Below are 24,495 nucleotides of genomic sequence, written 5' to 3'. Positions count from 1 at the left end.
GGAAGGAAAGGTTGGAGGAAAGTGGCAGGTGCTTGAGAAACTGAAAGTGGGAGGAAGTAAAGAAACAGGGAAAGGAGAGCAACCATGGGGTATGCAAAGAGGAGAGAAGAAGGGAAAGCAGAAACAGCATGGGGGAGGATTAGCGGGGGGCATGATTCTTCCTCCTGGGAGTCCGTGCTGATTCCCCACTTGTAACTGCCTCCATACAGCAATTTGAGCTGTAAGACACTTCACAAACCTACTCTGTTTCTGCATTTAAAAGACTGCCACTGAAATTTAACTAAAATTCTAGGAATGTAATTCCATAACTGTCTAAAAGGGCAGAGTTATATAGTAGCTAGATCAAATGTCATCTAGAAACAACAAAAGAGAAAATATGAGGTTACAGAGCATGCTATAGTGGAGCTTTTTAGACAAAAGCTTCTTGTTCTGGAAGGTATAATCTCTACAAAGGCAAATGTTCTTGATTTTTGGTCCCAACTGAAAGGTGACATCAGAGGCATCCAAAAGCAAATGGTCTATTTCCATATCTCAGTTAACAGTGGGAGAAAACAAGACTGTACAGATCCCCATGATGCTGAAGATCCTCTTCTTTATCATCTGCTTGGTATTGATAAGGGGCTATTTTTGAAAAGGCTCACCTAAATGAGAGGTTTAAAAAAATTAGACACTTATTATTAACATTCATATAATAAAAACAGAGGATCCAAAGCAGAGTACAGCAGAAGAATGGTTTTGTTTTGGACTTATCATGGTGCTATAGCAGCAATAGGAGCCCCGTAGTGCAGAGTGGTAAGCTGCAGTACTGCAGTCCAAGCTCTGCTCACGACCTGAGTTTGATCCTGACGGAAGTTGGTTTCAGGTAGCTGGCTCAAGGTTGACTCAGCCTTCCATTCTTCCGAGGTCGGTAAAATGAGTACCCAGCTTGCTGGGGGTAAAGGGAAGATGACTGGGGAAGGCGCTGGCAAACCACTCCCTAAACATCGTCTGCCTAGTAAATGTTGGGATGTGACGTCACCCCATGGGTCAGGAATGACCCGGTGCTTGCACAGGGAACCTTTACCTTTACTTTATAGCAGCAAAGCATTCCCCCACCCCACCCCAAGCAATAACATGTAGTTCTCATGCTGTGATTTGGTATCATCACACTGAATCTTCATGCCTCTGTCAGGGACCACTGCAAACTAAAGGTGTAGTGATTCAAATTGTGACAATCCCAATCTATGTGGTGAGAATGCCTAACCCACTACAGCCAAGGAAGTGAAGAATTGTTATGAGGAGGATGTTTCCAGAGATATCTTTGTGGCAACCATAGCCTATGTTCCACTAAGTTTGAAAACGGAATAATCCATGCACATATCAGACTTCCCTCTGCGCATACTATGAAATCATGATACTGTGCCTCACCCTCCTATCACAAACAGGAGAAACCGATGCTTTACTACCAGGACTGTATACCCTGCCCAAGGGATGGATAAACATCAGTACATCTCTTATTCCTTAGAAGGTGATGTCTTACCATGCTGTTCCAGAGGGCTCTGGAGAGCTGGGAATGTGATTTTTGACTCAGGTGAAAACAGTCAGGTGCAAAGAAGGAGATATCTGGATGGCCACCCTGAATGGAAAGAAAGCATTCATGAAAAAGAAAAAAAAACCCAATAACAATTCTTGGGCATCCCAAAAGATCTCATATATTTTTCAGAGGTGAACTGCATGTTAGCCTAAAGCACTTTAGCTTTACAACCTTCAGACAGATTTGTTGGTCTTCAGTCAATTATAAACTCCAATTTATTTGAAGGAAGGGTAACTTTCAACACAACATTGTAAGAGTGATAGATGAATCTGAGTATTAGTCAAAATGAATTCTCTGCTTTGAGCTACAATCTTATCATGACTCAGTCATGCCAGTGCCTCTTTTTAACACAACCCTGGGCTTTCAGAACTTGTGGAAGGAGTTTGTTCTTGATGATTTAGTTTTCTACTTTATTAATTTATATCTAGGTTTATCTACATTTTTTAATCTATACAGATCCCTGTTTCCAATTCCAGATAAAATCAAGATGTGCAGGTATAAGATCCCGGGAATCCAATCACTACATAAATACTGCAAAAGAGCAGCAATGGAAACCACTGTACACCTTAACTGAGCTATTTCTGCATCTAGATGCATGTGGAATGTTAGACCTTTGACTTGACGTCCTGTGAGCTCACATCTTGTTGGCCATTCAGTTAGCTATAGCCACTATCTGTTACACAAGGCCACAGCAGACTTGTGCAAGCATTGGGGTTGCCAGCTCTGGGTTGGGAAATACCTGGAGATTTTGAGGGTGGAGTCTGAGGAGGGCAGGGTTTGGGGAGGGGACGGACTTCAATGCCAGAGAGTCCAATTGCCAAAGTGGCCATTTTCACCAGGGGAACTGATTTATATTGCCTGGAGATCAGTTGTAATAGCGGGAAATCTCCAGCCACCACCTGGAGGTGGGCAACACTAGCAAGCATGTAATCTGCCTTGAGTCTCAGCAAGAAAGGCAGACTGTAAATAAAGTAAAAAAATAGCAAATAAATGTGATGCTGGAGTCTGACAGTCGTTCCGTGGTATCACAACGTTATTACATATATGATTTTTAGATCAGACAGAATATCCTGATAGTTATGCAGATCTACAAAGAATATGAGCAAGGACAAAATCCACATTAAAGCCAGGACACACCTGAAGAAGAGGCACACTGATGGTTCGGAGGAAAGGCTGAAGTACTACCGTGAAATCTTCTTGGGTGTCATACCTGCCCGTCTCCACCAGTTTTTGTATGCTGCTCTGTGGTAGGAAAATAAAACACCATTCTTCAATTTCTCAGCCGATTTTTTTTTGGGGGGGGGGGGTAAGAATCAAACACATTTTTATCCCATACTTCTTCCAATAAGCCTAGGGCAGTGTAAACTGCCATCCCCCCACCATTCCATTTCATCTTTCTAACAACTTTGTAAGTTAGGCTCAAAGAGAGTAACTGGCCCAAATTCACCCAGAAAAGTTAATGGCTGAGTAAAGATGGCACTCTCCAGATCTAGCCTGACGCTCTAACCCATGCACCAGGCTCTCAGGTTTCTTTAAATGCCACACCCACTGACTATGACTACAAGCAATGCATTTTGACTTTTGATCTAAAATACCCTTTGACTTTTTCAGGTATTTTTCAGGGTCCCTCATTTCAATTAAGAGCCAAAGGGGAGAAAAAAGGAGTTTGTACAGAGTCCAGAGATCTTACTATCTGACCTTCTCAGTCATAAGCAAAGGCTACTCTTAAATGTATAATATTCTGGAAGACATTGCCTGTGCATTTTGTCTGTTCCAAGGGAAGTGAAGGTTTTTTTTTTTTTAAGCCATGTAGAGTGGGAACTTGCTTTTTATTTTAAAGAAGCCAGATTGTTTATGTGTGGTATACAAGCAACACAGAGACTATGCACCAATTATAACATTTGGTAGGATTCTCTTGAAGAATTAATATGATTTATTATTTATAATAATGGAGATTTAAATCATGCTAAAATGCATGAGCATGATGGGTTGGATCCAGCTACCTGTTCATGCAAAGACTGCAGATCTTCACCCAGATATCACAGAACTTCCCTGCCTTTCTGTCCACCTAACAGTCCTTTCCAACCTTGGAAAGTTCATTCCTGAGATCACAGGACCTACATTGGTCAGTGGGCTGCAGTGGAAGGGAAAAGGGGCAAAACTGATTCCTCCTCACTCTGTCATCAGAAGAGACAGGAAATTCAACTCCTCCTCCTAGCCCACTGACTTACATTTCTGGGGTCAGAAATGGCAACTGAGGGTAGGGGAAAGCAGGGAAGATTGCTGACTGCCACTCCCTTCCACTGACATCATCAGATCCAACTCTGTGTATGGTGATATTTGGATACTGCTATACAATGCAACAAATTTAGTTGATGCAAATATAGAGATCTAGTTTCAAAAGTGCCCAAAATGGCCGCAAACGGATATACCTGATAGGCTTTCACAGCTTCTGTCATCATCACTAGCTCAGACGAACCTTCTTGAATAGGAAGAATACAGCTACAGTATTCTCTGTAGATGAAATAAAGAGGAAAGTGTGAACAGAAAACTGGCCAAACACTATTAAACTTTCAAAACACATACTCAGTCCCCCTAATCACATCCCTACTTGGGATGAGGGGGTGCCACTGGTATAAGCTTAACAATGAATGCGGATGAAAAGCTTTGCTGTTTCACTTCTGTCACTCGCTAGGACCTTTATTAAATAAACTTGGAATGAACATAAAACACACATAAAGGGATGGCCCTAGAATATGGTCCTGGAGAGCAGTGGTCACCTCCTCGCAGATCATGTGGATGACTGCCCTGTCCAGGTGGAAGCGGTCCAGGCCCTCGCTGTGCAGGAGCCAGAGGGTGCTGATGCGCTCAATGTACCTGCAGCCCTGATGACGGTGCCGCCGCCCAAGAGCCACCCACAAATCCAGAGCCGGCAGCAGGAGGACCACTCGTGGGTGGCCCAGGTGGTGATGGTTATGAGCACAGATGGCTAGTAAGCCTCTGAATCCCAGTGCTAGCAGGCAAAATCAGGAAAAGGTCTTGGCCTCTGTGCCCTGCCTGTTGGCCCTCCAGGTTGGCCACTGTGTGGAACAAGACGGTGGACTAGATGGACCACCGGTCTGATCCAGCAGGGGTCTTATTATATTCGTAAGTATTGTTGTGTAGGTCACCAGCTAGATGTGAGGATTTTGTTGAAGTAGGTGTAGAATCTACACCACTAGCTCAGTAGGAGGGAGACACAACAGAAGGAAGATAGCTTCTTTATGAGCAGGCTTTAGTGTGGATGGGGAACTGAACTCAAAAGTGGGCTACATTCATACTGACATCCATCTAGGGGACACACAGCTTCTGGACCACACATAGTAACATCACAATTATACAAGGAACTTGCATTACACAATCCATTCTGTAGGGTTTTGGCATCATTTTCAATGAGCAGATCACTTGGCACCAAATATAAAACTGAATAGCCTGGGTGAAAAAAGAGTCAAAAGGAGCCTTACTCTGCTACCCGTGTGGAGCATGGCAATCGGCTATTCAGAAACAGTTCCCTCAAAGGAAGGAAGTCCATCACTTCAACAAGATTAACCAAAGTTTTAGGTACCTGACAAGAAAAACAGTTTTGATTATAAGAAGCTGGTTATACAGACAGCTGTATATGAAAGGTTGCTTCCACTCTGAGCTATTGCTGCAAGCTCTCTCCTAAATTGCAGTGTTTTTGGGTGGCACTTCCATATGAACTGGTCATGCAGTAGTACAACTTCTGGGATTTCTCTTAGGGTTTTTTTTTTTGTTTGTTTTTTTTGCATTTTCTCCCAGACCTTTTCTGAGTGTACTCAAATCAGAGAGATTAGGGAGATTCTGGATGGAAAGGTGCAAGTTTCCACATCTTCCACAACATCCAGCAACACTTCCCCTCATTTCTTCCCTACTACCAGTAGTCTTTTTACCAGTTTGTTAAAAAATTGGTAGCTGATATATTTGTTTGAATACTATAGTGATTTATCTGCTAGCATTTTTTTTTAAAGGCAAGAAGCCCAGTGATGGCAGTGGATGGCAGTCACAAGGGGAAAGCATGAAGAAGCCCCAGTGCCTCTTTGTGAGTGTTTTGACTCTGGCCGCCACAGCAAGAAGGGTCTTTCCAGAAGGAAGGTCTTCCTTGGTAGTCTGAAGCTTGGGCCCCAAGCCCACAAGCTGGAGCCAGAGCACAAGAGTTGGAGCCTTGTGAACGGGTTGATCCAGCAAGATTCCTTTCTCAGCTCAAGAAAACAGCCCCTCCTGCCCCAACAGTTAACAGTCTTAAGCTAAGCAAGCAAAGAGTACTCCAAGTGCATTTTATCATTTCCCGAATATTCCCACAAATGCCTATAAGGTGAAGCGCCTTCCACATATAATAGGCAAGGAGCAGGAGAGATTCAGGAAGCACAAAGCCTTGCTGCAGGGATACAACCTTCAGGAGGTTGAGGAATAGGGTTGCCAACCTCCAACTAGCTGGAGATCTTCTGCTATTACAACTAATCTCCAACCGATAGAGATCAGTTCACCTGCAGAAAATGGCCACTTTGGCAATTGGGCTCTATGGCATTGAAGTCCCTCCCCTCCCCAAACCTCGCCCTCCTCAGGCTCCACCCCAAAAACCTCCTGCCGGTGGCGAAGACAGACCTGGCAGCCCTGTTGAGGCCCTTCCAAATGATTGGACTCACCACAGAGAAAGCCTGTGACCTAGCTGTTGCTATATGGACAATCCTAAACAAGGGTACCGCTTAGGAGAAGGCTGTCTAGAGAATGTAACTGGTATTTCTCCTTCACACACATACAGTACACACAAAATGAAAGAAGGCTTTTCAAGGAGCTACCACCTACCTCTGCATGGAGAATATCAAGTGCTTTTTGAATGTGACTTGAAAAGTTTGCTGCAGAATAGTGATTCTGATTAAAAAACAAGATAGAAAGAGAGGGTTATTGATGCTAGAAGAGCAAAAGTGGCCTCGTGCCTTGCCCATCTCTCTGCCACTTGAAATGCGCTTAGCATCTTCTAAACTACCTTTATCCTATCATATCAGGACTGCTAGGCATGTTATCATTCATAATTATATGAATATGCTCCTGCAAGTCGGGAATTAAGTATGGGTACTGATGAGCAGTCTCTCTGGAGTTGCTTTATATCTGTCTGTGATGGAAGAAGAACACATGGTGTTATGAGTTCTCTGAACTATCAGGTGTGGGCCTTTCACAGTGGTTTTATATAATCTGGCACCTGGACTAATGGTCCTTGATCGCTGCACCGGTCTCTAGTCTTTGGGATGTCACAATGTTCGGCTAATGGGACAGGCAGAAAACAACAACCCAGCAGGCTGGCGCTTCTGAACTGAAACAGAAAAAGAGGCATGAAGTCTATGAACTTCTAGCAGGAACTGGCTGAAACTACAGTGCTACTGATGGGCTTCAGAGATCTGATGCTGGATTAATGGTTGTGCCACCTGCCTTAGAAATCTGTGATATTCATTTATTTCCCATATGCTCTAGCAGGCCTGTCACTGAAAGCAAGGGGTAGTTGATAGCTATCTGGAATGTTTTCCTGTGTAGCTCTAAGGATGGTGTAATATCAACTAGCCCCAAAGAACTGTATAAAGTTAGGGACTTCTCGCTCTCTGTGTTCCATTCCCATGTATTTAATAAACTACTACCAAACTTCAGCCAGAAATGTTCTGCAGGACCTGTGAGAGATGTTCCACCAGGCTTATGGTTGAAGTTTGATGGCCACTGGGTTGGTATTTAGTACCTTGTATTTCCCTTACTACCCCCTACTGTTATGCTTGGTAACTGTGGTTTCTTCCCCCCCCCCATATTCTCTTTGATGTTGGGGAGCTGTATGCTCAATTTCAAGCCTGTTCCTGCTTGTGCCATTGAATTGGCTGTATAGCCGCTACTATAGTGGCCCGACTGAAACTGGATTTTAAATTTGGTTGTATCATTACTCTATATCTAATTGTTATGTATTGTTTTTATCTGTATTTATTATGTATATTTTAATCTGCTGAAAGCCACTCTGAGCCTCACTTTGGTGAATGGAGAGCGGGATAGAAAGCAAATGAATGAATTAATGAATTAATCTTTGGTTTCTGCCAAAAATCTTGTCCTATTTCAGAGGAACGCTTCAGAGAGAAGTGTTTTGCTTCAGTAATGGTAAGTATACAATTGCCAGAACCTCCAACCAGTCCAGTTGGACTACTCTAGGCTCCATCACCCACAGTTTTTTGTCTTTTGCAGTCACTTAGGTAAGTCTTTAATGATACCCGGCAAATCGTAACCTTGGGTTTCAATCGGTGTGACCAATCTTCTACATATTCCTTATAACTCACAATGTCTTTGCAATAGCTGCACAGATCTTCGATTCCAATGAAAACAGTTATGATCTTCCAGTCAGTGTCAAAGTTGATTCTCTAAATAAAGCAAAGAAAAACACATATAATTTCTGGCTTATCCACACAACTATATGGTCCTCAAACTGTACCTAGGACCCTTTAATTCAGTGACAAGTAAGTAAGCTGTTTGAATGTTCCCAACCTACCGAGTCATTTTTCATTAATTTCACAAGTTGCTTTGCTTGGTCTGACAAGTCCCTATAAAAAAGATGACAAATGGTGAATTAAGATGATACATTTGGCACTCAAATGCATTCAGGTTAAAGTGTGAGACTAGGATCCGGGAAATGCAGGTTTTAATCTCTACTTTCCCTAGGAATCTCACTTGGTGACCTTGGGCCAATCACACAGTCTCAGCCTATCCTAGCTCCAGGAGGATCTCCACAAATTGGGTGAGTGGGCAACAGTGTGGCAGAGGAAGCTCAATGTTGGTGAGTGTAAGGTGATGCACACTGGAACAAAAAAATCCCAACTTCAAGTGCATGCTAATGGAGTCTGAACTTGCCAGGTGGTAGCTGGAGATCTACTGGGATTTCAACTGACCTCCAGGTGACAGAGATCAATTCCTCTGGAGAAAATGGCCACTTTGGAGGGTAGAGTATATGGTAAGATACTCCACTTGTCCCTCTACTCCCCAAACTCGCCCTCCTCGGTTTCCACCCCCAAAATCTCCAGGTATTTCCCAACATGGAGCTTCAACCATACTCTGAATGCCTGTCCCAGGAGGCAACATCAGGGGAAGGCCTCAGCCTCTATGCCCCGTTGTTGGATCTCCAGAGGAACAGGTTGGTCACTGAGAGAGACAGGATGCTGGACTAGGTGGACTACTGGTTTGATCCAGCAGGGCTCTTCTTATGTTCCTATTTCACTAGGTTGTTGTGAGGATGAAATGGGGGAGCACAGAAGGTCATAAAAGCTACACTGGCATCCCCATTGGGGAGAAAGGTGTGATACAAATGAAATGAAATGAAATGAAAAAATCCTAAAAACATCTGTAAAGTAAGGACTGGATATTCCCATTTTTACCAATAGATAAGGTGGTCCCAAGTAGCATGCATGACTTGTCCAACCTAAAACAGAACATCACTTCCATAAATGACACCTACGCCTAGATTTCCTTTGACCATGAAGTATACTTTAACTACAAGACCATCTAGGCTGTATTGCCTTTGTTTATAGCCGGATCAGGAAAATAGGTAAAGAACACATTTAAGTCATCGATTCAACAGTGAAAACAGTCTGACTCATTTCTAGCAGCAAGAGAGCCTTAAACCATCAAACACGATCAGATACTGCGGAGCCTGCACTGTATATTTGAACAAGCCTTTGTTATTTTTCAAGGTAAAGTGCAGAGGCAGTAATGTTCTCCTGTTCTGCACGCAAGTATTTTTGAGAGACAAAGAAGACAGAGTTAGAAGAGATGGCAGCTCGAGCTGCAGCGACTTGGTAGAACACCTCCCCCAAAAGAAAGACTTCCAAGTTTAAGCAAAGCAGAATGAATAAGAGCCAAAAGATTATATGAGGGAGGTATTAGGTTCCTCCTTTCCCTAAGAGTGGCCATTGGTTGCTGGCAAAATGTTGGTGGGAGAGAGTGAAGTTGAGAGTGGGTCTGGCTGAGTGAAGCTGTGTAGAAGATCAGCTTAATGCTGATTGAAAAAAGGTCAAAGACTAAGAAACCCAAACGCCGGAATAGTATTTATTTTTTAAAAAATATTTATTTATTTTTATATTATTTATTTAATTGTATATGTGTTCTTTAAATTCTCCTCGTGTCTCTTCAATTCAGATAAACCCAAAATACATTTCACAACTGGAACTGTGATGGCTGGATCACAACCACCCAGCAGAAATTGTGGCTTATTAGCTACAGGCATGTCTATATCAGGAATTAATGGATTGATCAGCTGTGTTCTTAATGGCTTTTATATCTTCTACAATAAAATAAGACATGCTCCATGGTTTCAATAGAACCAGTTCCACATCCACATCGACGCTCGGAGTAGGGCTTTGAACGCCTGAACAGGGAAACATTTCAAAAGTTCAACTAAAAAGCAACTTTGTAACCTCTACCTAATCTACTCCAATGTCATGTTCAAAGCAGAATAAAAGTTAAATTGTTTGTTTAACCTTGTGGGCTGGTTGTTTCAGGGAAAGACACACACACAAACTAAGATCTTGGCCTATATATAAATATATACAAATAAACAAACAAATAAATACACAGATATTAATATGAATAAATGGTAGCAGTGTGTGAATGAAGCTGCGTGAGAGTCTCCCAACCCTAATAACTCTGCGCAGTGTCTGAGTGAGAGGTAATTATTAAAGGGGACTAGGCTACCCTGTCTGGTAGTGCCTCTGTGAGTGACAGAGAGGACCTGGAATGTGAAATGGTCAGCGCTCTTTATTCGTTTTAAAAGAGGCAAGATGGGTTGTGCACTGTGACTGCCTGGCCTACCTACAATCCTGAACCTGTGGGAGACAGGTTGTAGAGGGTGGTAGGTACTATGAGTGAGTGAAAAAGGTCATCAAAGATAATTGCTACAACTGACTACCTAGGCACTATAGAATTAAATAAAAACAATACTCAGAGGCTGACAGTCTAAAGACACAAAGAACAGGTAAAAGCAAAGGTACCTCACAGGGTTATTTTGAGGATAAAATGGTAGAGAGGAGAATCACTAAATAAATTATGAACTGAAACTCTGATCCTCTATTAGGTACATTTTGCTGCTTTTCCAGGTCTTTTATGCATGGCTGTTTCACTTGCCGTCACCTCTCCAATGACTATGGGTCTTTCTGTTCATTATGCACGCGGTTTGCGACCGTCAGATATCACCACACTCTCCCCCTGCATTTCCCCGTGTTTTGCCCGAGTTTTGAGAGATCTGTTTTATCACGAATTTGAAAACATGGGTAAAACATGGGGAAATGCAAGGGGAGAGCAAGGCGACCTCTGATGGTCGGAAATGGCATGCATAATCCACACAATGACCCAAAGTCATCAGAGGGGTGACGGTGAGGGAAACAGCATGTTTTTATGAACTTTCGATACAAATTCAGTGTAAACCAATTTGCCAATGTTCTTGGTATTTGAGTCTCCCCCCGCTGAGTTGTGACACCTGCTTACCCTTTGCTCATAAAAAAATATTAAATTCAGCGAGGCCTCTTTCACACCACACATTGCTGTCCTGTTCCAGGAACCTTCTTGACCTATTATGTAATGACAGTGGTAAATTCTGATGAGGTACAGTGTACATGGAGAAAGACATACTCAGCCTGTGCTCCTGGGACTGCCCGATTGAGAAAGGAGATTGGGTCACTTGGGCCACCTGTGCTCGTAGAATAACCAGTGAGGTTGGCGTTGAACTCAGAAAAGATATCTGCAAGGAAAGGGAAACCATGAAAAGAAAGAGCAACTTTCCTCACAATAACCAGGCAAAGGTCGTTGCTACATACTTCATTTACCTCCTTAGGTCTGCCATTGTAAGCAGCACTGAGGTGTGTGTGCCATATTAGACAGGCTGAATCAACCCACAAGGAAACATTTAGTCGTTTCTGCATGGGACTTTTACCTGAGGTTCGTTGCTCGCTGGACCCACACTTTCTTGTTGGGAATCTATGCACCAGCAGTCTTCAAATTCAAATCAAGTCCCTGCCCCTTTAAATGCTGCTTTGTAATTGGCTTACATTGTAGTGCTTACTGTGAGAGAAAAGCCCTCCCCACCCAAACCCAATGGCAGCATAAAAAAGCATTTTAAGAACAAAAAACAAAAAATGGAGCAATCTGAAAAGGGGGGTGAAAAGAAATCCAAGCCTCATTTTTTAAAAGGCTTTCTTCTGCTCAGAAAGAGCTTCAAGTAAGCAGGAAACATTTGAATCCCCGCCTCTTTACACCCTGGTTTGTAATTGGCTGTGAGAGAAAGCAAGCTTCCGTGTCCCGCACTTTGCCTTATGCATGGGGATTTCACCTGGGCTGAGCTCAGGGAAGATGGAAGAATCGGGTTAATAGAGGGACAGGAACTCCTGGGATTTGTGAGGGCTGGCAGCGAGGCCATCTCTAATGGACGGAAAACTCATGCATAACTCCAAGGATCAACAAAGACAGACTGGGGGCGAAGGTGAGTGAAAGTACCCATGCATAAACGACCATTAATGATGACAAAACACATTGGCTGCCCCACACAAGTTTCATGGAGCTTGTTAGGAGTGCAGTGATGACAGTTCCCATATGCAGTTTCTTGAACAGCTCCCTAAAGCTGTTTCCTACAATGGAACGCAGCGTCACTGGACAGCAGAACCTGGGATGCCTAAAGAGGTGTAGGATGGAGGATAGGGCCATTGTCTTTGGATTCTTGTATCAGCACAAACCTGGAAGTATAGGGGACAGGTCATACTGGGAAATGGGGAACCTAAGAAGATATTGGCTAGAAGGGTGGGGCATACTGCAAGGTGCCATAGCAAGACAGCAAATGGAGGAGGGCAGTCAAAACTAAGCACAGTACATTTATATCCTGCTTTATCATTAAAATGATAACTGACAATAACAAAATTGGTTTGTACCAACATGTCCCTTTTGTGTGCCTGTGTGGTCTTGGGCGAAAGGAAAGGTATTCTTTTTCCTACTGAGGAGGGTGGCACTAACAACCTAGCCATGTTCATATTCAAATACCCACCTGCGCAAGACTGACTGCTAGGGTCTCCTTGTGGTCATTCCAAGGAAGTGTTAACATATCCTAAGTAGATTAACTTGGAGTTTTGCTTGCCTCATGATAGATGTTGTTGAGCGGGATCCTGCCCCCCCCCCACAGCACTGTGGTATATTTATTTATTTCATGTGTCCCCCACCGTTCTCCCCAGTGGGAATCCAAGCCAGCTTACATCATTCTCTCTCCTCTCTTCCATTTTAGCTCCTGGGCTTTCCCTGGGTTTTTTCCAGTCTTTCCCAAACCTGCTGTGCTTCAACGTTTTGGCAAAGACCACAGCAAAGCCAAGATGGCTGCCACGTGGGCAGGAAAGCCCACATTTCCCCACCCCCACCAACATGGCAGCTGTTCCCTTCTGCAGTCCCTGTGGTGGTGATTTCCCTTCCCCATCAGGCAGGTGGGAGGGCTTTTCAGAAGGTTTTGTTTAAAAATTGGCTATTGATATAACATACCAATATAATGCTATATCACTATGCCAATTACCAGTAAAAAATATCCTGGAAAAAGACCCCTGGTGATGCATGGGGGTGGGGGGATGCCTACTGCAGGGGCTGGGGCAGGGAAAATGTGGGGAAACCTGCCATGTGGAAGCTCCATGCTTCAGTGCTGCATTGGCAGCCACAGAAATAACAGGGCTTCCACTAGGGTTGCCAACTGCCAGGTAGTAGCGGGAGATCTCCTGCTAATTCAACTGATCTCCAGCTGATAGAGATCAGATCACCTGGAGAAAATAGCCGCTTCAGCAATTGGACTCTATGGCATTGAAGTCCCTCCCCTCCCCAAGCCCCACCTTCCTCAAGCTCCGCCCCAAAAATCTCCCGCCAGTGACAAAGAGGGACCTGGCAACCCCAGCTTCCACATCAAAGGGTTGTCATGTGAAAAAGCCCCATGCACCGCAGATTCTACAGACCCTTGAAACAATGGGCATGAGTTGATAGAATTGTGCTTCTGCTTGCACAACTGCCCTCGCATCTATGGAACTGTGCTAAACTGATGTTGCCTTCCATGCACGCTTCACTCGATTAGCCACCGAATCGCACCCGACCCTTACAGCTACTGAACAGATATTCTGGTTTGGCCAAAAATGCAGACAGTACCTAAATATAGAAAGACATATGATGAATCTTTTTATCCAGGCTAATCTGGCAGGAGCTGCGTGAGAACGTTTCTGTGGACTTCTCAGAAATATGCAACAGCATGTGCTGACTCCAGATTCCAGCCCTTCTCGCTCATTACTCTTTATGGCAATTTATGCAGAGGGAGAAACAATTCATTTCGCAAGTTCACTGGCAGGAGCAAAACTTTAACTTACTGGATAAAGTAGTTACATTCCTTAATGAGGCATCTCCTCCAATGCTGTGACAGAAGAGAAGAAACAAGCACAAAGATGGGTTCTTAGTTATGTTTAACTAACAAGGGAACAGATGGTGTAAGCACCAAAGACAGATGTTCTACTTTTGCAATAAAAACATGATATATGTAGGAACCTTTAGACATTGTTTGATCACTCAGGCTAGAGGGAGGGATGAAAGCAGGAAAGGAAAATATATTGTTTATGGGATGTAAGAGAGCACGTATACAGTCTCAGTGACGAGACAGATTCACTGACAGACAGATGGGAAACTAACGTTCAACTCCACAGTACCAAATGGATTTCTCTCATTTCAGAAACCAGAGTGTGGTCCCATTGCCTTCAGTGGAGTTAAAAGGGTGTAACTCTCCTTAAGATGGCTCCGGCAAATTCCAGAATCTCTAATACATAATAGAACAACTGTCACTTTCACAATAGCTGGAGTATCTAGCCAAGTTCTGCAGGCCTACAAGGTGCAGATGCAGTGGTAAAGGAGAAGAGAAGCATAGTTTGGCCTTCACTTACATGGCGTAATCCATTTTCAGTCCAATTGAAAAAAGTGGACTATAAATACTGTAAATCATAAATAAATAATTCCCCTCTTGCTAAGGAATCTTAAGAATTGTATGGCAGGGATGGGGAGGATATAGAGATTCCTAAAGAGTTTTCCTTGGAGGAAGCCATAAAAGTGTGTAGGGGTTAGAGTGACAGGCTAGGATCCAGAAGACCTGGGTTCAAATCTTTATTTTGCCATGGAAGTTCATGGGGTGACCTGGAGCCAGTCATTCTCCCTTATCCTGTCTCACTAGATGGTTGTTGGTGATGATAAAATGGAGGAGGGGAGAATGATATCATAAGCCACTCTGAGTCCCCACTGGGGAGAAAAGCGGGGTATAAACATATAAATAAATACAATTAAATTGGACAAAACCTATATACATTTTCAATGCACATGGAAAATGAAAAAGAGGTGTTGGTTTTTATATGCTGACTTCCTCTATCTTTTTAAGGAGAATAAAACTGGTTTACAATCTCCTTCCCTTCCTCTCCTCACAACAGACACCTTGTGAGGTAGGTGTGGCTGAGAGAGTGCGGAGAGAACTGTGACTAGCCCAAGGTCTCCCAGCAGGCTTCATGGGGAGGAGTGGGGAAACAAACCCGGTTCCCCAGATAGAGTCCGCCGCTCATGTGGAGGAGTGGGGAATCAAACCCAGTTCTCCAGATTAGAGTTCATTGCTCTTAACCACTGCACCAAGCTGCAGCCAAGGAGAACATAGATTGAAACTTCATGACATTCCTCTCTAATGAGAAGAATTGCAGTTTCTTTTTGTTTATCCCTGAACCCTTTTCATTGAATTCGGAGAGACATCTGCACACGGAGAGTGCTTACCTCCAAGCCAGCCCCCGATACTGTGTATTCAAGTCCAACATGTCGTTTGGTTTTGATCCAATGCCGTTACCAGCCTACCTCAGAAAGACAAGAAAGGCAGAAGTATTTGGCTAGTTTGGTATTTTAATTTTTTTTTAGTCCATAATGAAACTATCCTTTTAAGGCTGTGTCTCCTTGAACAGGAGGACTTGACCTTTTAGTAGGAGGATTAGCTTGTAAGAGAACAAATCCACGATAGTTTGAAAACTTTCGCAGGTACTGCGTACACCATGTACCATCCACAGAGTTTATGACTGCACCAACTAATGTTTAAAAGTGTTGTTAGCATCACTTAAGATAAGCAGGGCAATAAACTGGACCATTCACTGAAAGGTTTCACACATTCAGGCCAATGAACTCTTCCACTGCTCTGCCACTACTTGCCCTGGAGAGGGGATAGTGGCAATGGGCTCCCATCAGCTTTTCCAAAGGCACAAGAGGGAAGAGGGGCAATCTCACCCAATTCCTCTCCGCACTACAGTTCCATCTCATGTGGCTTGTCCAGACAGGTCCTAAAATCCCCCTCCATATTCTGGGGAACGAAAGGGGCTCCTCCTCCCTCATGCACCAGAAAAAGCTGCTAATATCTGGTCCAATGCACAGGATAAAAGGTCCACAGGCCAGAATGGAGCTGGTCGGTTTTTGTAATTGTTTACAGACAATTTAGCATTGGGGGCTCCACTAGGCAGCTCTTGGTCTGAGGATAGCTTGCCGGCTGCTGCAGAGCAGTTCCTTCATCCGCTAGAGCATTGGTTCCCAACCTATTTGGTATGGTGGCCCACAAGTTCAAATTACTTGGTATGCCGACTCATTGATTTAATGTCACATGAATTTTGGCCTGCAGGGTTTTTTTTACAGCCATTCTTTTCATGCATTTTATCTGCAAGTTTGCCTATTTTATAACCATGACATAGGCTTAAGTTATCCAAGCAAAATTTTACTGAACACACCTAAGTGCTTATCCTCCTCCTGGATAGGCACCAAGAATAGGCAACCCCATAGTCCCCAGCCTGCATTGGCTCTTTCTTTCCAGAAGACGGAAGAGATGAGACCAGAAGATGTATATAAATTGTGACTTCCCCAGCAATTAGTAGACAATAAGTAGGGTTGCCAGCTCTGAGTTGGGAAATACCTGGAGATTTTGGAGTGGAGCCTGAAGAGGGCAGGGTTTGGAGAGGGGAGGGACTTCAATGTAGGGTTGCCAGGTCCCTCCTCTCCTCTGGCGGGAGGCTGTTGTCAGAAAGTGTTTGTGTGCATGTGTGTGCGCGCGCGCCAAAGCACGTGCATCACTTCTGGTTTAGATTACTGGAAGTGCCGCTTCGCAAAGGGCCTTTACCTCTTCGTTTGAGTGGTAAAGCGGCCCTTTACCACTCAAACGAAGAGGTATAAGGCCCCTCACGAGGCGGCACTTCCGGTTCTAAACCGGAAATGGTGCGCCCGGTACGCACGCGTGTGTGCATGTTTGCCCGCTGACCCTCAGGTGGTTGGCGGGCAGAGGGGTAAATTGCTGGGGATTTGCCCGCCACCAGCGGACACCTGGCAACCCTACTTCAATGCCATAGAGTCCAATTGCCAAAGTGGCCATTTTCTCCAGGTGAACTGATCTCTATCAGCTGGAGATCAGTTATAATAGCAGGAGATCTCTAGCTACTACCTGGAGGTTGTTAGCATGTAGACAACAGCACGAGGCTCATAGAAATATCATCAAATTTACTGACTGATTCACGTATCACACGATAAAGAATACTTATAAACAAACTATTAATGTAACTTGAAAACCAAAATGAAAATTCCCCCGTAGGGTTATGATATCACTCGAGTCCGGAGACAATGCGTCCTTGAGAAAGGGTTATGTTACCCCTGGAGCAAGTCCAAATGAAGCCAAATGAAAAGGTGGTAAGAAGTTAAAAATAATTAGTCCCTTGTATCCCGTATGATAGGCTACCGCCGTCCAGTTGGGAAAGAACAAAATGGAGAACGGAACGACGACCCCTCTAGATCTGTGGCCATTTCGTGAAGTGAAGCTTCTTCAGTCGTTGTTCATAAGTTATAAGTGGGCGAGCAAGCCTCACAATAGAAGAGAACAAGACCCCTGCGGGTTCTCTGTGCCTCAGCATTCTCCATTTTGTTGGGAACTTGAGAACTTGCCACGATTTGGATATAGAAGGACTACTTCTATAAAAGATAGATTGGTACATACAGACATTTTAAGAACGTCTGACCAGAGAAATATTAGGAGTGGTCACTTTAAATGTCATAATTGTTTGGCGTGTAGCCTCTGTTTAAAGGTAAAAGAATTTCAACGGACTGACAAACAATTTACGTTAAAACTGTGCGATTTCACGAACTGCAATACCAAAAACTCTGTTTATTGTCTTCTTTGCCCGTGTGGTTTTTTGTACATTGGGTCCAGCATTAGACCCATTAAAAATAGAATTTTGGAATACCGTGCGTGCATATGCGCGAAGCTTCTAAGTGCCCCGGTTGTACATCATTTCATTACGGCTCGTCATTCTGAAAACAACCTTCGCTTTTTTGTAATTTGGCATTTAAAAGGTAAACTTTTTGATAACAGGAATACAGAAAGAATTTTGAGACAGAAAGAGGCTTTCTTTATTCATCTTTTTGATTCGGTTAAACCTAGAGGTTTGAATCTTGAAAATGATCTTTCTTGTTTTATATGATTTACATAGCATACGGTAGCTGTCAGTAACAGTAGGTTCTCCCCTTGTAGAGTGTATACGGTAACTCAGGAAGAAGATGCATTGAGGAAGCTGTGAGCTAACACCTGTTTTGTATTTAATTGTGAGCAAGAAGGAATAGGTTTTACCATACTTGTATCCCATTGGGAACTGGTTGACATTGCTGCTGCAGAATGTTGCATTGAAACAGACTATCTTCTTATGTAATTGATTTACTAGAAAATGGATGTAAGTATGTATTTTTATTATATCATATATTGATGGTTGGTGGTTAAATTATATTGGCACCATTTTAAAATAATATATTTGAATGTAGGATATATTATGGGGCTGAAGAAACGAATGTGAAACGGCCGTTCCCCAATTTTTGGATTTATACCTGCAATTGGATATCCTAAGGAACTGATTATCTTTGAAATCCAGAAGAGGACTTTTGCCTCCTGATTTACACCAAAAAGACTATTGCATACTTACCTTGTAATTTTGTATATATTTAGCAACTTAGCCTTTAAGATTCCGTGTTGCACACTTGTCTTGTCTTTTCTAGCTTTGTCACTTATTATATATTTGCTATTTTGCAACCTGTCTATGTGCATCTTTGTACCATTTCTCCTGTGCTAATTTCCAAAACTTCCAGGTGGTGGCTGGAGATCTCCTGCTATTACAACTGATCTCCAGCCGATAGAGGTCAGTTCACCTGGAGAAAATGGCCGCTTTGGTAATTGGACTCTATGGCATTGAAGTCCCTCCCGACCCCAAACCGTGCCCTCTTCAGACTCCGCCCTAGGGTTGCAAGGTCCCTCTTTGCCACCAGTGGGAGGTTTTTGGGGTGGAGCCTGAGGAGGGCAGGGTTTGGGGAGGGGAGGGACTTCAATGCTATAGAGCAGGGGTGGGGAATGTCAGGCCCGGGGGCCGTATAAGGCCCGCAAAATCATTTGGTCTGGCCCTTTGTGGGTCCTAGCAGATCTCTAGCTCAGAAAGATCTAAGACTGGCGATCTGTCCCCTCCCGCGGACAGGAATAGCCTCTATTCAAGGCTGATGTAAGTTTGTTTGGTGAGAAAAGGAACCTCCCCCCCCCTTGGAGAAGAGTTGTTAGTTATGGAGCTGCTAGGACCGCCCAAGAAACTGTATTAACCCTTTCCCACCCGGGCTGTGGAGAAACGTATTTCCTCTGAACTACAAAAGGACTGGGGGTGGAAGTGGTGACAATGGAGGGGTTAAAGGGGGCAGGGCCAGAATGCGCGGCCCCAAATGATGTTATAAATATCCAAATGGCCCTTGGCAGAAAAAAGGTTCCCCACCCCTGCTATAGAGTCAAATTGTCATAGCGGCCATTTTCTCCAGGTGAACTATTGGCTGGAGATCAGTTGTAATAGCAGGAGATTTCCAGCTAGTACCTGGAGGTTGGCAATCCTACTCCACCCAAAAACCTCCCGCCAGTGGCAAAGAGGGACCTGGCAACCCTATACATCAGGGACTCTATGTTTGGCAAGGTTCCTAGTTGCATAGAAAAAGCCTATGTGCATACAACTTGGATGCATGCAGACTGTTCATAAGGGGACACTGAACATGTGGTCGATGGGGGAAACACAGCAGGTATGATTCCTCCTTCCCTCCATGCATTCAAAAGCCCCAGATACAGACAGTGTGAAAATGGCTTCTAAGAGCATCTTATTCTTCTCTCACAGACTAGCAAATGAGCCCTAGATCCTCTGCCTAAGCAAGTACACAGTGATTCAGTTCTCTGGGGGTAAAAATGCAAAAGAACAATTGCTTCTTACAGTGAAGGAATCCCCCAGGGCCGCTATTACTTGCACGTCAGCTGGCTTCAGGCTATGCACTGTAAGGCAAAAAAAAAGATGCAGTTAAACTTGTAACAGGAAGGAAGTTTATGTTTATCTTTCACTACTTGATGTAAATTACTCCATAGGGAATTTCTGTGTCCAATTAGTGAAAGATGAGGAGCTTGTTCTAATTCCCTCCTCCTCCCCAACTTAACCAGAGTTCTATAGAACAAACCATTGAGAACGTGAAGGGAGTTTGGGACACAATGAGGCTAATTCTTAAGGTAGAGGCTGAACGCCATCTGGTAGACAAGAGCCTAAACTCACATTAAGATTCTTGATTGCCAGTCCTAAAGAGCAGGATCAAAAATTTTGGACAGTACAGAGGGTAGCAATTCATATTCATCAGGCACTCATATACATTTTCAGATACCAGCATTCTAAACAGAACAGTGTTAAAAGTATTACAGTATGGAACTAAGGATGAACCAAAACTTTTCAACTTGCTGGGATAGACATGACAATGTCTTGTAATGAATCAGACCATTGGTCCTTCAAGGTCAATATTGTCTTCTCAGACTGGCAACAACCTACCAGGGTCTCAGGCAGAGGACTTTCACATAATCTACTACTTGAGTCTTTCTTTAACTGGAGATGCTGTGGACTGAAACTAGGACCTTTTGCATACAAAGCAGATGTTTTGCCTCTCAGGTGGGCCCCCTTACCAACATCTGTGTTTAGACTATGTGCATGCTGCAATATTTCTGAAGCTCTAGAGCAGGGCTGGGAAATGTCAGGCCCGGGGGCCATATAAGGCCCGCAAAATCATTTGGTCTGGCCCTTCGTGGGTCCTGGCAGATCTCTAGCTTAGAAGGATGCTGCCCTGCCTGAATTTCTTGGGCCCATCTGGGGACGGCAGAGCTCAAAAGCAAGTCGCTCTACATGGCAGACACTTGGAGCTGTCTCTTGGCTAAATGTTTGACCAAATATAGCAGGCTAATTTTTAAGTTGATAATTTTGTATGGCCTGTGAATGTTATAAATATCCAAATGTTTCCCTTGGCAGAAGAAAGGTTCCCCACCCCTGCTCTAGAGGATATAAATGGTGAGGTGTTACAGTTATATGTAGGATGAAAAGCGAGCTGGTGGCAACAACTTGTATTTGTATAGTATGGGATGAAATACTGTAGAAGGAAGCTGACTAGATCAGTGCAGGAGCTGAAATGGTCAAATATGGGGAGAAGGAGTGAGATTGTTCAGTGTAACACCCATCTAGCTGGTACACAGCAACCAGTCCTCCTCCAGCTTAAAGAGGCAGGACTCAGAGGGCCAAACCATGGAGATCTGATGCCTTTAGGTAAGGAGGGCCCTGACGTGGATGGCCCTCAAGGCAACGAACAGTGAAAAAGAAATTAAAATCACAACAGTGCATATGTATATAAACAACAATTAAAAGAAATGAACAAGGAGGGTCAACAAGAAAACACCAAGAGAAACAAAACGTCTTCACCCATTGGTGGATGCCAATGATAAGGGGGACAGTGGGCAGATGAATCTCCCTGGGGAGGGTGTTCCATAGATTTGGTGCCATGACCAAGAAGGTCCTATCTGGTGTTGCCAGCTCTCTCTCCTCAGATGATGGGGGCACCCGAAGCGGGGCCTCTAAACATAACTAATGGATTAGTAGGTTCATATGGGATTAGGCAGTCCTTCAGTTGGGCTGGTCTGGAGCTTTATAGGTTTTAAAGAACAAAACTAGCAAATTGAAAGCCAGTGTAGGTGGACAAAGAGTGAAGTAACATGATACCTACAACTCACTCCAGTCAACATTCTGGCTGCAGCATTCTGTATAGGGCTGTTGAAAAAAAAAATTCGGTATAGTTCGGATTCGGCCGAATTCAGCCTGTCTGGATTCGGGATATGCCAAAGTCCGAACTCCCCCACTTCGGGTCCGTGCAATTCGGCGCGAATTCAAAGTTCGGGGGAAAAATTCGGCCAAATAAAGCCATTAAAAACACAACTGCACCTTTCCGCGGCTCCGGGGGGGGCATTTTTGGGGGTAGAGGTCCTAAACTTTCAGCGGAGCTTCAAAGGGCCCTTTTTGCAAGACCCCCCAAGTTTTGTAAAGATTGGGTCGGGGGGGGGGCTGAGATATGGGCCCCGAAAGAGGTCCTCCCACCCTTAATGTGCATCTCTGAGCAGAGCTTGCAGCCCATGCACAAAGCTCCCAGCCCCGACAAACAGCTGAGCTGCGGGAAGCAAGGGTGGGGCAGGTGCAAAGAAGTTTGCAAAGCAACACAACTGCAAAGCAACACGTTTGCAACTATGCAAAGCAACACCTGACACCTGGGAGTTTGCAAACCATGGAAAGGGACAGAGGAAGCTAGCTATGCATAATGAGCAGGAGGGGGTGGAATTTCCCCTTTTGCATGGGACTCGGGACCAGGCAAATGCATTCTTTAAGTCACCATTTGAAAACCAGTTTTGAGCAAGCATCAAAATAGACCTAACTGATCTTATGAATGAGGGAAAACCTGAGGACACACAAGCCCCCCCTCAAACCAGGGAGAGAGACTCGAGGGGGTACACACACCCCAGGCAGAATGGGCGAAAGCCCCCTTTGGCTCCCCCCCACACCCACAGAAACTGCTCCCTCCCCACACACACACAGACTCTGCTTTCCCCCCCCCCACACACACACCCAGGAGAAAAATTATAGATTAAAGCCCCCAAAGGGGTCTTACTGTGGCTGTCTTCTGTTCCATCAGGAGGGGCTGGGAGGACTGGGTAATCCAATATGATTCTATTTAAGCACGGGAGGTTTTGCCTTGGATTTGCAGGACTGGAGATGCATACAGGATCGGGTGATCCATTCATCCCAATAGGGAAAAGGGGAAAGCCCATATCTCGGGACCCCCTGACCCAATGTTTACAAAACTTGGGGGGTCTCTTAAGAAGGCTCGTCTGAAGCAATGCTGAATGTTTGGGGGCTGCACCCCCAAAAATGCACCCTCTGCAGCCACAGAAAGAGAAAAGGGGGGAGCCCATATTTCTGCCCCCACTGAACCCATCTTTACAAAACTTGGGGGGTCTCTTAAGAAGGCTCGTCTGAAGCTATGCTGAAAGTTTGGGGGCTGCATCCCCAAAAAAACACCCCCTGCAGCCACAGAAATGGAAAAGGGGGGAGGGAAAAGGGGTGGAGCCCATATCTCAGGACCCCCTGACCCAATGTTTACAAAACTTGGGGGGTCTCTTAAGAAGGCTCGTCTGAAGCTTCGCTGAAAGTTTGGGGTATCTACCCCCAAATATGTGCCCCCTGCAGCCACGGAAAGGAGCGAATGTGCACATGCACCCCCCCAAGAGGATTTCTCTCTCTTTCTCTCCCCGGCCGCGCCACACAGCAGCTGATTCCTCCAGTACTCAATCCTGACTGATTGGCCAGAAGAAGACCCAGCTTGGCCACCGATTGGCTGGGGGAGAATGCTGCTTACTGACGGTTATGCTGCTGCGCCCCGAATTTGCCGAATTTATTCATGAACTCCCGAACTCGCTGAATTCGGCTCCCCCGTTTTCCCGCCATTTTTTAGTTCGGTTCTTCCCGAACTAAAAACCGCCGAATCTGGGGAAATTCGGCTGTTTTTCGGTTTGGGCCGAACCGAATCGACATCCCTAATTCTGTATCAACTGTTGTTTCTGAACACTCTTCAAGGAAAGCCTCACATAGAGCACTTTGTAGTAATCAATCAAACCTAGAATAGATGCTACCAGGGCATGGATCTCAGTGGCAAGACCTTTTTTAACCAGGAAAGATTGTAGCTGACTCAACCGCTGAAGCTGGTGGAAGACACTCTTGGCCACCCCTGCCACCTGCTTAGCCAACATGAGGCCCTAGTCCAGTAGAACCCACAGGTATTGAGTTAGCTTGTTGTTTCATGATCATCGCGTTTGTTCATCTCAGTTTTATGGAATTCCTCCCTCACATTGCTTGCCTGCTTATACCTATTTCTTAACTCCTCATTTCTTAAGAGCTTTTTTTCCTACCGGACTAAATGCTAACCCTTCTTTGGTTATGCAAGGTAGATACATGAACCTACCCCACTCAGGAAAGGACCTGTCCATGTTCTTCTGGTTCTAATGATTCTCGAGCACACGTGCTCCTGGAGCTAAGGTCAAATTATATTATTCCTCTTCTAACAGATTGGACTAATACCTCTGTGTTTGAGTTAATAACCTATTTATTAAGTGACAGAGATCCTAAGGTTACATTAGCAGTGGCAAAATTTATCTCAGTCCTTATAACTATTAACCAATAGATTTAGAATTATGAATCAAGGAGCTTCTAAGGGAGAAAGGACAGGAAAGAGCCCACAGGCTATGAATCTGCTCCTTTAGAGTAACAGTAACTCCATCAAGAACAGTCCTTCCAGCCACCAGTAGCATTTCTATCTTTTCAGAATTATGATTCGGTTTGTTAGCCCTCATTCTTACCAGAACTACCTCCAGGCACTGATTCAAGGTTTCCCCA

At 44.4% G+C, this 24,495-nt stretch overlaps 1 protein-coding gene across 1 annotated transcript in view; it reads right to left on the bottom strand.

Moving 5' to 3' along the window:
- The window catches only part of PLB1 (phospholipase B1), a 114,888-nt gene that overhangs the window by 48,499 nt on the left and 41,894 nt on the right, over positions 1 to 24,495 (bottom strand). Inside the window, exons 15-25 of the mRNA XM_056853363.1 lie at positions 19,969 to 20,027; positions 15,446 to 15,519; positions 14,017 to 14,060; positions 11,273 to 11,381; positions 8,145 to 8,196; positions 7,936 to 8,016; positions 6,437 to 6,502; positions 5,077 to 5,177; positions 4,006 to 4,087; positions 2,711 to 2,815; positions 1,520 to 1,615 (exon numbers count right to left, since the gene is read on the bottom strand). Of these exons, the coding sequence (XP_056709341.1) occupies positions 1,520 to 1,615; positions 2,711 to 2,815; positions 4,006 to 4,087; positions 5,077 to 5,177; positions 6,437 to 6,502; positions 7,936 to 8,016; positions 8,145 to 8,196; positions 11,273 to 11,381; positions 14,017 to 14,060; positions 15,446 to 15,519; positions 19,969 to 20,027 (869 nt within the window). The remainder of the gene's footprint in view (positions 1 to 1,519; positions 1,616 to 2,710; positions 2,816 to 4,005; positions 4,088 to 5,076; positions 5,178 to 6,436; positions 6,503 to 7,935; positions 8,017 to 8,144; positions 8,197 to 11,272; positions 11,382 to 14,016; positions 14,061 to 15,445; positions 15,520 to 19,968; positions 20,028 to 24,495) is intronic.

This window comes from Euleptes europaea, chromosome 7 (genome assembly GCF_029931775.1).
Source record: "Euleptes europaea isolate rEulEur1 chromosome 7, rEulEur1.hap1, whole genome shotgun sequence".
NCBI classification, from domain to species: domain Eukaryota; kingdom Metazoa; phylum Chordata; class Lepidosauria; order Squamata; family Sphaerodactylidae; genus Euleptes; species Euleptes europaea.
The sequence above is the reverse complement of the archived record's forward strand: the minus strand, read 5'-3'. Positions and strand labels throughout refer to the sequence as shown.